At 41.8% G+C, this 17,852-nt stretch overlaps 1 protein-coding gene across 1 annotated transcript in view; it reads left to right on the forward strand.

Moving 5' to 3' along the window:
• The first annotated feature begins 560 nt into the window (after positions 1–560).
• LOC134449778 (solute carrier family 2, facilitated glucose transporter member 11-like) overlaps positions 561–17,852 on the forward strand; it is a 61,259-nt gene continuing 43,967 nt past the window's right edge. Inside the window, exons 1-6 of the mRNA XM_063199886.1 lie at positions 561–587; positions 2,857–2,955; positions 4,349–4,509; positions 4,699–4,823; positions 8,413–8,542; positions 9,208–9,356. Of these exons, the coding sequence (XP_063055956.1) occupies positions 561–587; positions 2,857–2,955; positions 4,349–4,509; positions 4,699–4,823; positions 8,413–8,542; positions 9,208–9,356 (691 nt within the window). The remainder of the gene's footprint in view (positions 588–2,856; positions 2,956–4,348; positions 4,510–4,698; positions 4,824–8,412; positions 8,543–9,207; positions 9,357–17,852) is intronic.

Raw genomic sequence — 17,852 nt, forward strand, 5'->3', positions numbered from 1 at the left:
TTATACAGCTCAAATTCACAGAATCAATAGCAGGGAGGATTTAAATTTGGGTGTCGCGTTCATCTTTTTTTTCTTGTAAGCTCTGCCTCAAATGCCTCAATGAAGAACCGCCATTGATTTATTCCTGAAAGTGGCCCCTTTTGTTGTTTTGACATAGAAAATGATATGGTGAAACTAGTATGAATTAAGTACAACATGTACATGGCATTCACAGATAATGTCTATGATACAATTAGTTTCTTTGAGTGCTTCATATAATGTTCAGTGTGAGATGTATATGCATTTTATATGTAAATTCACCCAAATATACACGTTTTCACATACACATTTCTACTACACGTACACAAGGGATACTGATCAGACGTTGATTAGGCAAAACAGAGCGTGAAATAGTCTGTGGAACTGAACTAGGACTGCAGATACACTGTATTTTGACAGATCTTTTACATGATATTTTGAAGTCGCCCAATGCAGTTTGTGTGAGAGTCACCATTTGCTTACTAATGATTCATTTGCACATTGGTTGACGGTCATTATTTATTTAACTTTTATGTCCTACCATGTACCCCAGTACAAAGTTTCAAGAGGTCAGAGTCCCCACACACCCTATATCAGGGGTGGTGAACCTTTTTCATTCGAGGGGCCACTTCAAATTCATCCGAGGGCCGTAAAAGTCCTCCGAGGGACGTATTATGAGCACAAACCAGGATTTCCCCCTGCACTTTAGGCCTATATTGAAGGCAGACACCTTTAAAACAGACCCCACCTTCTCTAGGTCCCCTGAATATAACTTAATTGTATTGCAAATGTATTTTAGGCGAGAAATGAGTTTTTCAACATGGCTGCCATAGGCTTATTATAAGGGTCAAGAGACACTCCAGGTGAATAGGCCAAAAAATTTAGCTTGCCGATATCACCATGAAACTTAATCCGGTGATTACTCACATATTTGTGAGAAAAAAATGTATTGCACGTTTTCTGGAATGCTATGTTTTAATATGGTAATTGGACTATATCTAATTAAATATGTATTAAATTTCAAAATGCAAAAACTCAAAATCTGAAAAAGCCAAGCTCAAAATTACTCTTTTATTTTGTTTCTAGTAAGCCAGAAGATATCTTCAGAAGAGATTATGGACATCTCTTTTTGTTTTGTAGTAAATCTAAAAGTCTTTGTGCAGACACACCAGCTAGCATTTATTTTTCAAAACATTATTATTTAACATCTCTCTTAGATGTAAATAATTGAGTTGGTTTCTCAAGTTCTTCCAGACATTCGTTGAGTCTGGTGGTATCATTTTTAGCAGGTATCAAGGGCAAGGTCAGCTGTCCTCAAATCATAGCCTCTCCACAGAGGTGTCCTAAGGGCTGATGCTGGGACTCCTATTTGCGATGTACACCACATCACTGGGCCATGTTATCTGTTCTCACAGCTTCTCATACTACTGTTACACCAATGAAGCACAGTTACTTTGTGCCAGATGACTCCACGGTCACACACATTTCCGCTTGCCTCTCTGAACTATCCACAAGTATGAAGGAATGTGACCTTCAGTTGAGCCTCACCCAAATGCACTGCTGGTGATCCCAGCAAAAGATTTAGGTTTGCCATGATATCGAACTCAATATGGATTCTGCTACTGTTGCCTCAAATAAGGCCACAAGAAATCTAGGTGTCATTGTTGATGACCATCTATCACTCTCTGACCACATAGCCTCAGTTTCACAGTCATGTCGCTTCTCACTGTTAAATATACATAAAATCAGACTGTATCTGACCTGACTGACTCAACTTCTGATATTGTCCATCTGACCTGAACTACTGCAACTCCCTCCTGACTGGTATTCCAGCTTGTGCAATAAGCCCTTTGCAAATGTCACTGCATGCCACTCCTCTTTTTCATGCCCTAATTGAATACAAGGCCCTGACCCTTGCCTATAAAGCTACAACAGGCCCTACTCTGGCTTACCTGAAAGCTATGCTAAAGCCCTATGTCCTTTCAGGACATTGTCTGTCTCCAGTACCAACCGTTTCACCTTGCCCTCTACTTACACATGTAGTGGCTCCTGTCTATTCAGTTCAGCTGCTGAAAGACCCAAAATACCTAGTGACACCATGCAGGGGCGCCGCTAAAAATGTTGGGCCCTATGAGAGACATACAGTTTGGGCCTCCAAAATGTCATATTATGTTATTAGCATCCTTCCAGGGGCCCTCTCAGTGCTGTCGGGCCCTTAGAATCTGTAACACCTTTCCCCCCCTCGCGGCACCCATGACACCATGATTCATCACTGATGATGTGCCCTGACAAACAGCACATGGATATTACCATAGCAGTAGTGTCTTTATCCACCCAAACAGCATTCCAAACAAACAGATCCTGAAAACGTGTTAATTCATGCCAATGTAATTATCATGTAGTAACCTTTATTTTAAAGAACTTTGATCTTGAAAATGACACCTTTCCTGAAGTTAGATTTTCCTAGAATTTTAGTATGTTAGTAAGGACAGCTGGATGTATTGAAATCAGTTGAAAAACCTTTTGTATCAATTTTTTGGGGGTTTGGTGCATTTTGGCCATAGATGTACTCGACTATTTTCTAAGATTCCATTACAAAATATGTCATATCTCATGTGAAGCTGCATAACATTGAAATGATGTTGGGGGCCGGATAAAATGGCCTCAAGGGCCACAAACGGCCCTCGAGACATAGGTTCCCCACCCCTGCCCTATATGAACTGTAACAGAAACACAAACACCTTAACAGCGTGCTGAACTACTGCATATGTGTGTGGCCAGTGCAACTTCTGCTCACTCATTATCTAATCACTGAAATGCAATTTGTTTATTTTCAAGATTCCAAGAATATCACTGATTTTGGCGGCCTGCGCTGTTTGCATCGGAGGGGGATTTCAGTATGGATATAACATGGGTATTATTAGTTCACCCGGCAAGGTAAGAATGTTTAAAATGTTATCCACAGTTTGGACTCTAAGATGTCTCTGAGTGTTTATGACAGTGATGATTTCAGCCAATTAGATGGCCAGATAAAAAAATTGCAGGGCAAAACTTGTGATCCCTTCAGCCACTCTCTCAGCCCACCTGCACATAAAACAAAAACAATCTTTGAGTCAAGATGTTTGGAAAATGGGTGGAACTGGACACGAAAGCATCAATATTGATGCATCTGTGTCCATCTGAAAACTCTGGTCATCTTGAAGGCATTGACCTTTCTTTGTTCATCAATTCATGCACCTTTTATGGCATATGGGCACACAAGATTTGATCCTAATCCATCAAGCTGTAACAGTGCAAATTAATCATACTTCTGTGATATCAGTATGTCCAGTGAGAGAGCAATATTTATGAATCCATTTTGCATTCTGTTGTACGAACTTATCTAATATACTCTATTTTTGGGACGTGTTTTGGTTATCACCTCATCAATTTCTAACATTTGCTTGTTAAATTTGCACAGCAGTATGCAAAATGGATTCACAATGAGTGTTGCTTTTTAACTGTACAGGCTGATATCACAGAAGTATGACTAACATTGCTTTGTTTTGGTGGGTTTTTTTTAGAAGTGTATAAAAATGTTTGCTGGATGGATTTATGGAGGACTCATGCAATGGTAGACCACTGGAAACCCACATGTATCAGGCACCATCTGTAGACGGAGGCATAGCTCATCACAGACAATTCAGGAAGGCTAAATCCCATTACACCCCTTAGCCCTACGCCTTTCCCCTTTTGCTCGTTCACGTGAAGGGCTAGGGCCGTCCCAATTCACGTTCAGACAGAGGGGAAGGGGTAAGGGAAATTACTTTCTACCTCTTCAAACGGAGATTATCCGAAGGCACACTTCAGACGGAGGGGTACGACCAAGTTCCCTGAATACATTGCGAATGCCTTTTAAAAAAATGGCGGCATCAACAAAGTATTTTGCCGTAATTTATGGCTTTACAGTTGTAATAATTATTGCATTGCACCAAGTTTAACATTGTCCCAATGTGTCATGGTCCTTGTCTCGGTGAAACTCACATGAAAAGAAACGCACATGAAAAAAAATGCTATTAACGTCAACCGAATGCATGGAATTAGTGACAGCTGTGAGTGTCATTCTGTGATTGCTGAAGGGGTGTCTAAATTCGTAGGGGTTGTGTTTCAAGCCCTACACCTTACTGCTTTGTTTGATAGCACGAGGGGCAAGGGGAAGGAGTAGCCAGGGGTAGGGGTAGAAATTAGTAATGGGATTCTTCTGGTCTGCCCTCTCACTTGGTGAGTCAGACTATGAGATGCCTGATCTTCTCACTGTATATTCTGTGACTATCTACTTGTCATCCTTCAGTATGTAATGAAATGTATTAATGAAACGTGGATGGAGAGGTACAACACTGAGATATCAGAAGACATGCCTTCCCTCTTCTGGACCATCATTGTGTCAATCTACCCTATTGGAGGACTAGTGGGCTCCTGGATTGCTGGAGCACTTTCTGTTAAATGTGGGAGGTTGGCATTCCAATTTTATTTTGGTTAATTTAGTATTCACATAAAAACGCCTCTGTGACAATATGCAAATATTAGCGGGAACTCTTCGTTGGAAATATATGGTTGATCAAATGTCTACACTTTAGACAGCAATCCTGTATATGAGAAGTTTAAATATTGCCTGTTTCTGTTTCACTTTTCACTTCACAGAAAACATGGACTGTTAATCAACAATATCTTTGCTTTGCTTGGAGCTGGTTTTGTTGGAATAAGTTATTTCAGTTGCTGTTTTGAACTGCTCATAGTTTACAGATTTCTCCTCGGTGTAAATGGAGGTAAGGATCATCCTACTGTATATTAATTCACTGCTGAGTGAAGATACACTCTGATCATCCAAATCATTGTTGTTGATAAAGCCGGATTTTTCCCCACCATTTTTCACCAAAAAAGTTGCCATCTGATATACGTTCACCTGATCATTCCAAGTGAACAATGAAGTGGTCAAATCACATCTGATTTTGTTATTGCGCCATTGCTAAAAAAAAGTTACCTGGTATATCATTACTGTGTTAAAGATGGTGGTGCAGGTTAAATTATACTGGATTTCTACCACTTTTTGGCAGGTAACACCCATTTAAACTATTTTCCATTGTATTTCATTTTGTTGGGTACCACAAAACACAATATTCTATGAAAAGGTGTCACTTATTATTCTCTGATAAAGCAGCGGCGTCACGTTGGGGCTTTATGATGAACTGGAGACCCAAGATTCTATAGGCCTATTAGAGCAAGAGCCATTCAGACAGATGACAGCAAGGGACACACCTGTAGTAAGACTACTGTAGCATCTCAAGTAGGTACAGTAACATACATTTTATACATTTGTACATTCTGAAATATAGGCCTACATACTAATCTGCAACACCCGCAGGTCCATCAATACGCGAGGCTGCTCAACTCCCACAGCACCGACGGTCCTGGCTGTTCCACTCGCAATACATGTGTGTCATAACAGAAGCGCTTTGAAACAACAGACAGACTCAATTTACTGCACACAGTTTTCATTTTAAGTGATAATGAAAACATGTCTCTTCTTTGCAGTGTTCTTGGTTCAGTTGCAACTCATCAGATGGGACAGGCTACACACAATATCACCACATCTTCGTTGTAGCTTATTTTATATGCAATCTAACACTTGGTTCAAGTATATCTCTAAGGGAGATTATTTCTAGTTGAGTTAGAAATACAAATTATCACTTGTTCCAGGCGAGAAACTATACTGAAGATTGGCCAATATTTTGAATACAACTGGCCTATGAAGTGGGGGCAGCATATCGGCAATGGTGAGGTTGAGGTTGTCATCTCAGCATGATATTATTAATTGGCTATTCAAAGAGTAGCCGACAACTACCTACCTGAACCAGTTCAAAATTACATTGATTTTGGCCAGCATAAATATAATAAATACATTTTTATTTAATTATTTATTTGCAACTTTTCTTATTTAGAGACGATACAGAACCTTGCAGTAGAACCCAGGGGGAGTCCCCAACGTGACATGATAACCAAATTACGTTTAAACATTTTGAGATTCAAAAACTATTTCAGATTTTTTAGAAGCATCCTAGCATGAGGTTATGTCCGTCCGTCAGTCTGTCTGTCTGTTATGCATTCTCATATTGTACTTCCTGCTAGTGTCCACAAGGCGACTGAGTGTATAGATGGACGCATCTTTGTCCGCCTGTCGGACTTGTTTTTGAAATGGTATACATATCTTCAGTGCTTTAAAGGGACACTCCACCCATTTGCATTAGGCTTTCCATTGCTTGACACCCAGTCATACTTTTGAATGGTCGTGCAACACTCTCTCAATTCCCCCTGAGACAGGAGAAATCCGTATTCACCTCTTAACACTTCCTCCTACAATGATGTAAAAACCGTCATTTTGCACCATTGTAGGAGGAAGTGTAAGAGAGGTGGATTTCTGTTAAAACTACAAGCCTTTTTCCCACCCTTTCAACCCTGCCTATAGGGGGTTGGACCTAATGTGCTAACAGACATATCACAGATCAGTGTGCTAGTGCTTTTGAAATCACTATGCTTATTTGAGATACCGCAACGGCTGTATGCGCATTTAGACAGCAATACATTCTGGCTTGAAAAGTTGCATGACGGTTAGATTTCCTGTCAAAATATCGGTGATGTTGCGTTGACGAGGTGACATGTCACATGGTGTCAAACTATCGCGGGATGAATGCGACTGCAGTCAGATCTTGCAACCTCTGCAGTTGCTTATCCCCTTCAACGCTCGTCTGCAGACCGCCTCCGAGGTCACGCACCCATGAACTGGTTGGTCAACAACTGACTCACGTGTGTATATGGGTCTTGTCTCACCTCTACACAAGTTTGCGCGAGTCCCCACTTCAGCTCCTCCTCACTGCCTGTCCCCCCACTCCTCACACGTGGTGTGTTAGTAGAGCAAACTGGTGCGAGCTCATCGTCTCGTTCATATTTGTGGCCGACTTTAAATGCGCTGTTTTAATACAACCCACATCTTGACAACAAGTTCTCGCTCAAATGCTTTGTCTACATAGATCGACAAAAATTGAGGCTCCAGTAATGGTGCATTCCCCAGAGGTAGGAGCTTCCTAGTAGGCAACCAGAAGGCAGCTACCTACCACTTGAAAGCGTTCCAACCAGCAAGCCAACCAAACTACACACATGGAGGGACAAAAATACATTTCCACTTCTCTAAGATGTCAGCAATGTAAACAATGAGGTGTAAACAACACCATGCGTTTTTTTTCATGTAGCCGCATTTCATCTTTGAAAGAGGCAATGCCAATAACTACACATTAGAAAGGTTCATGGGCGGTTTTGCTACTGCTAACCTGTCCAAATCAACTCTATTTGTCCATAGAATGGTGATTGCTGAGTAATGTGCAACATAAACTATTCCTAACACTGTGCGCTGCCATTGCTGTGATGACATCACGATTGTCAATGGGACAAAGTCGGTTTGCTTCGCTTTTGCCCCAGCTTGCGACTTGAACATTCCGCTTCAACAGCTTTCCAATGCATTTCAGCAAGTAGGAGGTCTGAAACATCCCGTCTCCCAATCCTGGGGAACGCACATTAGTCACTGGCAGAGATGCCTGGGTGTGGCCTGTGGAGCTTGAGCATTGCGATGCAACTTTGGGATTGATGTCACAAATCCACAAGCACTAAAAAGTCATTTTCTGCCTTTTCTCGGCCAAGAATGCACCAAATTAGAAATGTATGCTACTATTCTACTACATATATGACCCACTTTCAATACATATTCATTTCTTCACCGGTGGAATGCCCCTTTAAGTACTTTACATATTCATCATCAGTGGTACTTAACCTACACCACCACCTTTAACTAACGTTAATACGTTTTTTTTTGCATTTGAACCAAACGTAATCAATTTTCAAAAATCATGACACAAGCTTTTGCCTGCCATCTTTGTCATTTCTATTCATCACAGACCTCCCAACTTGAGAATGCTCTTGAGAAACCGGGTCCTGGCCCGATCAGAATAAACTAAGGCTGTTTTAATTCCTGACATTTACCTGGAAGCGAGATCATTCATATGGTTTGAATCCACACACTGCAATTTTCACTGTCGGCTTCAGAAGTGGAGAGAATCTCACTGCAAGACCTCCAAACTGGTTGGAAATCTGCTATTTGGTTTTCAAATCCCATTCACCTCTATGGAGATGCTATGTACTTCACCGTGACTGACTTAGCATAGTTACTGCAGCATTTCATTGATTGGTCAGTTGAAAACTGATAAAAACTAACGGCATATTTAAATGGCTTTCATAATGCTTTGGGGGAAAAAGCATCAATTCATTGGCTTACTTGGTCTAAACAAAGGCCTTTTCTCCTCTTTACAGGTGTGGCCTTGTGTGTCCAAAGCATGTATCTAATTGAGATTGCCCCCAGGGCATTGCGTGGGACTTTGGGCATGGGTACATCCATATCCCTCTCACTGGGGATTGTCATCGGACAAGTAATCGGACTGAAGTAAGTATGAATTAAATCAGGGTTACATTACATTACACATAGCTGACACTTTTATACAAAGCAACTTACAGACATTGAAGGGTATGGAGTAGTGTGGGCATAGACGTGTCTTACTTAAGGGCTCTTCATTCATGGAGGGAGGAATGGATTGGTAAGGGTGGGCATTGACTATATTTTGCATATGGACTGTTACCTTATTCACGAATAATCAACCACCACCATCAAATTCAAAGTGTTCATTATAACTGGGAAAATTGCACTTGTCATACAGAAATAGACATTTTTAGCGGCAAAACGTATTGTACTTTGGTCATATTAGAAAATATTAATTTATTATTTAGTAAATATTCATGAAAGATCAAATTGTGCAGTAGGTCGCACAGTTTCAATGAGCAACAATGTTGAAATACCTATCTCTGGCCAACACCCTACAAAGTGCACCTTCAAGGTTAAAGCACCTGCCTTAAACAACATGTATCACCTTGACTAGGTCTGCTGAAAAGACTAATGTGCCTGTGTGTATGTGTGTGTGTGTGTGTGTGTGTGTGTGCGCGTGTAGGCATATAAATCCTTTTCAATCATGACCATCACATGACTGTGATTCTGGCTAACCGCCCACCCCAACAGAACTAAGCAAGAAGCACTTGCTACTGAATGTCTTATAGGGAATTGCTGGGGAGAGAGGAGTTGTGGCCTGCCTTGCTATCAACCCCCGCCGTCCTGTCAATACTGCAGCTCATCACCCTGCCCTGGTGCCCAGAGAGCCCACGCTACTTACTGATCGACAAAGGCAACGAGACTGCATGCGACGAGGGTATGCTATTTAAAGTCTTGATTGAATTTGGCTGATTATGGGCAGATGTCTTTTGGGGTCTCTCCTGAAGTTCCAATCTTCCTAGCCGCATACTGCAACTAATCATATACAGTAGGGGCTTGTTGATATCTCATTCAGAACTGCAGTTAGAGCAAGGGTTTCTGAAAACATAGCTTTCTCCTTTTTTGGGGGACTATACCAGTATTTCATGACTCTGTATGACCGTATCAACACAATGACACGAGGTGTCTGAGTTTGGCACCATGCAATGTGGCTACAGTAGCTTTTGAAGTTTCACATAAATATACGCATATTTAATAAGCTTGGGCCTCATTTAAATTCAAAGAAATAAAATTCTGAAACTTCCGATGCAAAATAATCTTCGGTTTTATGTCCCTAATAACTTGGAGAAGTTTAGTCTTGTCTATTAATCTAAATTCTTGGCCTATCTAGGTGTGCCCTCTCACCTTAAAAACAATATCTGTAGAGTGACACATTCATATCCATGCACAGAGCGGAACAAGTGCCTGACTGCCATGTTACTTTGTGTTGAAAAACAGCACTGAAGCAGCTTCATGGCGAAGGTCATGGGCGATTTTAGCTTTGGATCTTTAGAGGGGCCTGGCCCCTGGTGCTGACGGTGGTACATGACAGAGGTACCTGACAGAGCAAGCGTTCCATTTCTATTTCAGATTTGAGATTTTGTTTTCAAAAGGCTTTCAATTTTAATTAACAGTTCACTCAATGAAGGACTACCCACAAGTCATGACATTACATTTTCCCCCACGAAATCTAACTTACATTACCTAGGCCTACATAGGTTGATCCTTGTGATTGGTAGCCTACTGTGTGTGAGATATGCACCCTAATGGTTGTTATAGTTCTTATGTGATTGAGAGGAAATAAAAAGAGAGAGGAAAATATTACAATAGAGTATAGGAAGTAATATACAGACTACAAAGGTAGATACAAAGCAAGATGAAAATGAAGCTTTTTTGTCAAACCATAATAGCCTCCAGTTAGGGCAGCTCTACAGGTAGGCCTACAGTAATTTGAACAGGAAGCTTGTTCCGTCATTTGACAGCATAATGGCTAAAAATTGGCACAAAAAGTAGAGAAGACACTGAAGAACTAAGACTCCTAAGTGGATGGTATTACTGTAGCATATCTGCAATATATGTAGGGCTAGGCTATTGAATGACTTCAAAATAATTAGAAGAGTGACCCCTCTCATGTGCGCTCCTGCACCGCAAATGACCGTTCCAATCGGTAGCTCAACAGATGAATATTAATTGTGAGTTTTTAAAATCTATCTGACATCTCCTTCTCAAGCAAACATAAGAATAACAAGTAAAACATCCCCTACCGAAAGTCATGCCGATGAAGGGAATCTCGCAACAAGCTGCGCGCTCCCGTTCACACATGTAAATGGACAGTATACCGCGCGGGCACCAAAGTCACTCCGGCTCATTCCGAGCCAGTATGTTCCAATAACAATAGCAAAGTAACGTCCAACCTTCACACAGTTTCCAATCAGTAGACTAAGTGAGAAGTTGGAGAGACCCCATTCTCACATCACAATTACAGCATCACCAAAATATGGATAAACCTATGGGCGAACCTCGACTATCAATGTAATGTGACTAGTATAATTTCCAGCCGATATGCCTGCTGTTCGCTAGAACTATTCCAACGCAAGACTGAAGCATGTTTAATTCCCTCACAACTTCTAAACGCTGCCAGGCAGATCATTTTGACTGTCCTGATGGTAGCGTAGGCTATGAGTAGTAGGATATAACAACCTTATTTTGCACTCTGTCCTCATCATTTGTGATGCATGGCATGGTTTTCCACCGTAGGTTGATTACGCATTGTATTCCACCTGTATTTTGACTCCTCTTTCCGTTATCTCGTTACCTCAAGCTTTTGTGATTCTCACTGACTCACCTTGCATGAAGTGGTCAACAGAGAGCCCCTTACACCGGCGAAAGTGAAAGTATTATGCGTCGCAAGGGACCACCTTACAAAATCTTAGCCACCACCTACCTATGTTAAGCATAGCCTATTTCACGGATATCCACAACCTAACAGTGGACGATTTTAATGATCTTTCATTGCAACACTTTTTTTTACCAACGTTTACCAGCTTACAAAAATATGCCAGTTATGATGACAATCAATGTTATCATAGTCCGCATAGCACTACAGTAGCCTACACCACTTTATTGTGTGTAGTGTGCACCTTCTCATCACGAGAATATGCACGGATTTGGGTTCTGCCTCGGCTGTATGACAACTCCAGAAACTACCAGAAACTCCTTTCGCAAAAATCATAACTGAACACAACTCTGGCGGCAAGCAGTTGCATGAAGATGCAAACCAATCAGAAGAGGTGTAACAGACTCGTCACAAGACCTTTCTTGAAGCCCAGACGGGGCAGTCGCAGCAGAATATTGGGCGAAGCGACTGCGCTCTTGCATTCATTTCCAATACAATTCACAAATAATATTTTAAAAGGCTCCTAAGCTAGTGGGGCCGAGCCAAGTCACGGTGGGGCCGTGGCCCCACTAAAAATAGCCTAAACTCGCCCCTGGCGAAGGTGGATATCTCAAAGAGAAGGCAGAGATCGAGAGGGAGAGACGTGATGATGCTGGAGTGAAACCGAAGAAACCCTGGGAACTGTTTCGGGACCCGAGCATTCGCTGGCAACTCGCCAGCATCATGGTCATTAACCTGTTTTATCAGATCAACGGCATTAATGCAGTAAGTCCATAACTCCTGTCTATAGAGTTCGGAAGTCACCCTGAAGCATGTAGTAGACTGTAATCTTTCTTGTTAGCATTTTAGGACTTCCCGGTTCCCACTGGCGATCGAAAATGAATAGGGACCAGTCTCAAATAAGGCGTGAGTGCAAACACGTGATTAGCGAACCCCCGCAAACTGTCGTGGGTGTTAAAAATAGGCTGTAGGCATGACATGGTTGATCATTTTGTGTCAAACGGCAACATAAATACGATATTGCTATCAACATGCTAAAGCGGGAAAACAGGCAGACTACAGAAAGGTGATGTAACTCTGGAGATACTCATCTCACTGGCCGTGTCCATGGTAACCTGTGGTAACCGACTCACACTATACTTCTTCTTTTTCTTTTTGAGTTTTTAATTGCGGTTGGCAGCTTAACGAAAAATCACACTACTGTCGTACGAGACTTCGAAATATTTCTAAACAAGCCCTGATACATGTCGTTTTTCACTCCTGACAACACTCTTTTGTTAAAACTTAAACAACATCATTACTGCATTAAATCCAATCGCCTTGGTTTAGTAATATAATTTCAAAACTTACCATCGAACTGAAGTTTGCTTATGCAACCGTCTTTACAGCGGAAAGCTCATGCGAGATGTGAACACAGATTTTTTAAGGAAGTAAAGGTCTGTGATACTTAAGGCTGTAACGATACACCCAACCCACGATTCGGTTTGTATCACGATATATGACCCACGGTTCGATATGCCCCACGATTTCACACAAAAAAAAATCAAAAAAAAAAAAATCAAAAAAAAAAAATGATAAGAAGAAAATAAATTATAGTTATACTTTGTAATTAATATATTTTTTGCATTTATCTGCCTGCATTAATTGTGTAGGTTTACAAGGCTGAATGATGTTGCTACCACTGCAACCTGTTCCCAGGTGTTGACATCAAAACACAACACAGAGAAATATGGGATATTAGTTCACCAAGGAAAAGGGCTTATATAAATAGTCTAAGGTATGTTGAAAGAGAGAAAGAGAGAACAAGAGGGGGGGGGGGTCAGGGTGTATGGTCATTTGGCAGCTGTCTTACTTTATCAAACATTAGGCCTATCCAATTAATATCCAAACATTAAAACAACACTGGCCATAGGCTATATCGTCAGGAAACATGTTGTATTAAGTTAGACTACTTAAAGAAATGCAACACTTAATTTTGATTAAGTTAAATATTTCCGTAGCTTTTTTTGATCGCGCAGCAGCGCTTGCCCGTAGCCTACAATCAAAACTCGAAATGAACCTCAGTTCTCACTGCTACGTCACGCGCACGTTTTTCGTTTTGTTTTGTGGTTTGACATTTTATTAAGAGCGAGAATGAATGCAGAGGCTGAAATGGAGCATGCTTTCTGTTTATGCAGGCGGTAATTTTACAATATAGCCTAACATTAATGTGGGAAGAAATAATGCTGCCTAATATCCTGCCTATCGACCTCAACGTTCGTCCGACTTCGGGCACCTCCCTACAAGCGATTCCAGGCGGAGCATCTCGTGCGCTCTCTCTCTCGCTCTCTCTCCACTCCAACGTCAAACTCCACTCGCAATACATCGCGCATGCATGAATGAAAAAATCTTGACACGTTTATAAAAGCCTTCTTGGTCTGTTGTTCATTTGTCCTTCACCTTCCTATGTTTGCCCAAGTTTTTCATCTCACGGAGGTTGCTCAGGCATTGGATAACAACAACATGCTGGTTGGAAGGAGCATTTTATATGAGAAAGGGGTGAATGGAACTGTTACTCGAACGTGTGCGCCCTTTTTCTACTGGTCTTTTTAAGCGCATATGCAAACTCTTGCCTGTATGTTGCCTGTTGTGTTCTACACTGAGGGGTAACAACTTTAAAAGGGCACATCGCAATTCTGTGAGGAAGCTTCGCGATAGGGGTTCGTGGGTCTGTGTACCGCGATCCCTCGGTTCGATGCAATATCGTTACAGCCTTAGTGATACTAGATATGTAGTTCTAAAAAAATCTCCTTTTAGCTTTGGGATATCACTTTATTATCGTTATGTTTCATTTGGTAAACACATCCATGTGGTTGTGCTGTACATGGCACTAATGAGGGAAGGATGCGGGGACACGCAAATGTTGGTTGTTGACAGCTGTCTTATATTTTTGTCAAACCTAAATTCCTAATGGTCCGTAACATTCTGGGAATTCTGCTAGGAAACGGATGTCGTTAAATGCTAATCCGCCACATACAAGTTGATATCACCCACTTGTGAGCTCTATAGAAAGAGAAGACTAGTGGGATCTTAGCCAGGAGGGGGTTTGGTGAGGTTTTGCAATGACCATGTCTGTCTGTCTTTCTCTCTGTCTCTGTGTATTATGACTTTGTTTCTCAGATGTATTATTACGCAACACCTATGTTTGCTGAGGCAGGCATTACAGAAGATAAGATACCATATGTGACAATCGGCACAGGACTAAGTGAATTCTTACCTTCAATCCTCTGTGTGAGTCCATTGTTGTGCATGTTATTTCATTTGTGGTGTACAAGTCAATGCTTTTCCATCCTTTCCGGTGGCTTCCAGGCTTGTGACGCGGTGCACAATGTCATCTATAATCATATTTGTAATTCAATATCAAAAATTAAAGCGCACAATTAAATTGCAAAAACATAATTCAAACGTAATTCTCTCGTATCTCTGCAATAGAGATGCTGATCGGGTGAAAACCAACAAAAAGTCACTCTGCACTGCAGGGGAGACTAAAGCCGGGCTTACACTGTGCGACTTTCGCACCGATTTTGCCACTATTTGGTACTCGCACGACTTTTTGAGAGTCGGGCCGATTTCTTGCTCAATAGCAGGTCAATCGTGAGTCTTGCATCGTGTAGTGTACATGGAGTAACGACAATAGTGCAGCAATTACCTCAAACAATCTTTCACTTGGTGATACAAGCATCAAATTTGGTTCAGAGGTGCTTCAGACCCTACCCTTTTAGAAAAGGTCGCTATCCAGGTGAAAAAACAAAATGGCGGCCATTTTCCAAGATGGCCGCCAATTGAACTGCTTTTAAATGGCTTTTATGTATATTTTGATTAACTGATCATATTTTGAATATCTATGTATGGAAATATATTATGTTGAGCATGGAAAATTCAATGATACACTCAAAAAAAATATTGACAATTATAGTATTTTCATAATTACATGTAAATAAACTAACACTCACTGAATGATTCTAAATATTACAAAAACAGAAGTAGGCCTATAATGATTACATGTTTGTTGTTTGGGTAGGAAAACTCTCTGATGCATATGTTGGATTAGTTATTTTTAGTCCTCACATTTGCAGGAACATAATTGTGTACAGTTGAGGCTAAAGCAATAGCATTTGCATCTTCCTCGGCAGTCAGTCTTGCATCCACGTTTTGTCAGTTGCTGGCAACTCTCCGCAATTGTAGGAGGCTTTGACCAGAGAACTTTCCAGGCCTCACCATCTTTTTGCCACCCCCAGTTGGCAGGGCTTTCAATTTGCATTTTGCACACAGTAGCTCGGCCCCATATACAGGCAGTTTGGCAGCGGACCGTTTAACATGATGGACAAGGGATGCACTTGTTGGTGGAATGGCATCATAGGATCTTTGTTTTCGAGCAAACAAGTCCAGTCTTAACCTCATCCACCTTGTCTGTTGTGCTGTTCTTGTCATGCATATTGATGACAAACCTCTCAAGAAGGTTCAGGTCAGTATGTTCAATTACTTCTGGGTATGAACTGAGCTTTTTGAAGACATGAGTCACTTCAGGGCAGACGTCTCATGTTTGCCATGCTGTTTTCTTGCCTTTGCTATGGAAAGCTGATACAACATCACAGCCAGTGAAAGAATGGAAGGACATCATGCTTTTGGATTTCTCTGGCCCAAGATTCAACACCATGTCATGAATTGGCAGCCACCTGATGGAATGACCATGGCCGAATTCGATCCACATCATCTCTAATCCTGCATCCTGGAGAATTTCTTTACATGCACTGGCCATACAAAGACTTGAAATTACGTTTCTTACTTTCCCATCTAGACATAGGCATAGACTTTAAGCTTAGGTGTGGACTTAGGCAATTAGACATAGACAGTACACATGCATTACACCTAGAGTACCTATACAATACCCTTACAGATATATAAAGTGCAAGACTGGGCAACAGCAGACATACATAGAACATGTATTAAGAAGAGGTATTGTTGTGCATTTTCAGTTATGTCCTATTGTGACGATTCTGATATGGTGATAGTAGCATTGTGAAATAATAATACATATAAAGTAAGCAATTGTAATGTGCAATATTTACAACTACAGTTTGTAGCTAGTTTTCCAGTACAGTCATTAAGTAACAGGCATGAAGCAGCAGCAACATGTGTGTGCATGTTTGTGTGTGCTTTTGAGTTAGTTCAGTGTTGTGTGTGTGTGTGTTTTGAGTTAGTGCAAGTAGAATGTGCAATCACAATTCAGTGTTGAGGGGGGGCTATCAGTGATAGGAGGACGGGTTAAGAGTTCAGCATCCTTATTGCTTGGTGTATGAAGGTCTTTGCCAGCCTGGTGGTATGGGAGCTGAGGCACCTGTACCTCTTTTCAGGAGACTGAACAGTTTGTGTGCAGGGTGACTAATGTCCTTGGTGATCATCAGTGCTTTTCGGGTGGGGCAGGTGGTGTAAATGTCCTGCAGGGAGGGAGTGGCGCTCCAATGATCTTCTACGCTGTGTTCACAATGCGCTGGAGTGTCTTCCTGTTTTGCTCTGTGCAACCTCCTCCCCACACTGTGTCACACAGCTGGTCAGGATGCTCTTTATGGTTCCTCTGTAGAATGCTGTCATGATGGAGGGTGTAGCACTTGCCTTCTTCAGTTTGCACGAAAAGTAGAGGCGCTGTTGGGCCTTCTTCACCAGTGATGATGTGTTTGTGGTCCAAGAGAGGTCGTCGCTGATGTGCACTCCGAGGAATTTTGTGCTGCTCACTCTCTCCACAACATCATTGTCGATGGTCAGTGGTAGCAGTTGTTTTTGGCCCCTCTGAAAGTTGACAACAATCTCCTTGGTCTTGTTGACATTCAGCAGGAGGTTGTTGTCCTTGCACCATTTGGCCAGCAAGTCTACTTCTTCTCTGTAGTGAGTCTCGTCACCCTTAGTGATGAGGCCCACTAGTGTTGTATCGTACGCAAACTTCATCAGATGGTTAGTGCTGTGGGTCGTTGTGCAGTCATGTGTCAGCAGCGTGAACAGCAGGGGGCTGAGCACACAACCTTGCGGGGCCCCCGTGCTCAGGGTCAGGGTGATTGAGGTGTTGTTCCCGACACATACTGCAGCTCAATGGATTTTTAGCAGACATCTTGTGTAATACGGTTAAAGGCCGAGGGTCTATCCTTTTACCACCCAACCGTTCAAATTATCAAAGCACATTGAGATATGGGACACAACAAGGTTAACTCATCTTCTGCCCTAGCCAGTCTCCGCCCTACTGGTGACGCTACGCCTTCGGCTCAGCTACACACAGTAGGGCCAGGAGCTTGCTCTCTCCCGCTACAGCGGGATCTCCACCCACTTTGTCTGGAACCAATCAACTGTGCATTTCCCGCTGTCCTGGGTAGAGATGTGTTCAAGGCAGTGACGTGGTTTAAGCAGAGACGTTCTATTGGGCTAAGAAATGTTTGGTTTAAACTTCGGCACAGCCCTCAACCAGTAGCA

Source organism: Engraulis encrasicolus, chromosome 5 (assembly GCF_034702125.1).
Source record: "Engraulis encrasicolus isolate BLACKSEA-1 chromosome 5, IST_EnEncr_1.0, whole genome shotgun sequence".
Lineage (NCBI taxonomy): Eukaryota > Metazoa > Chordata > Actinopteri > Clupeiformes > Engraulidae > Engraulis > Engraulis encrasicolus.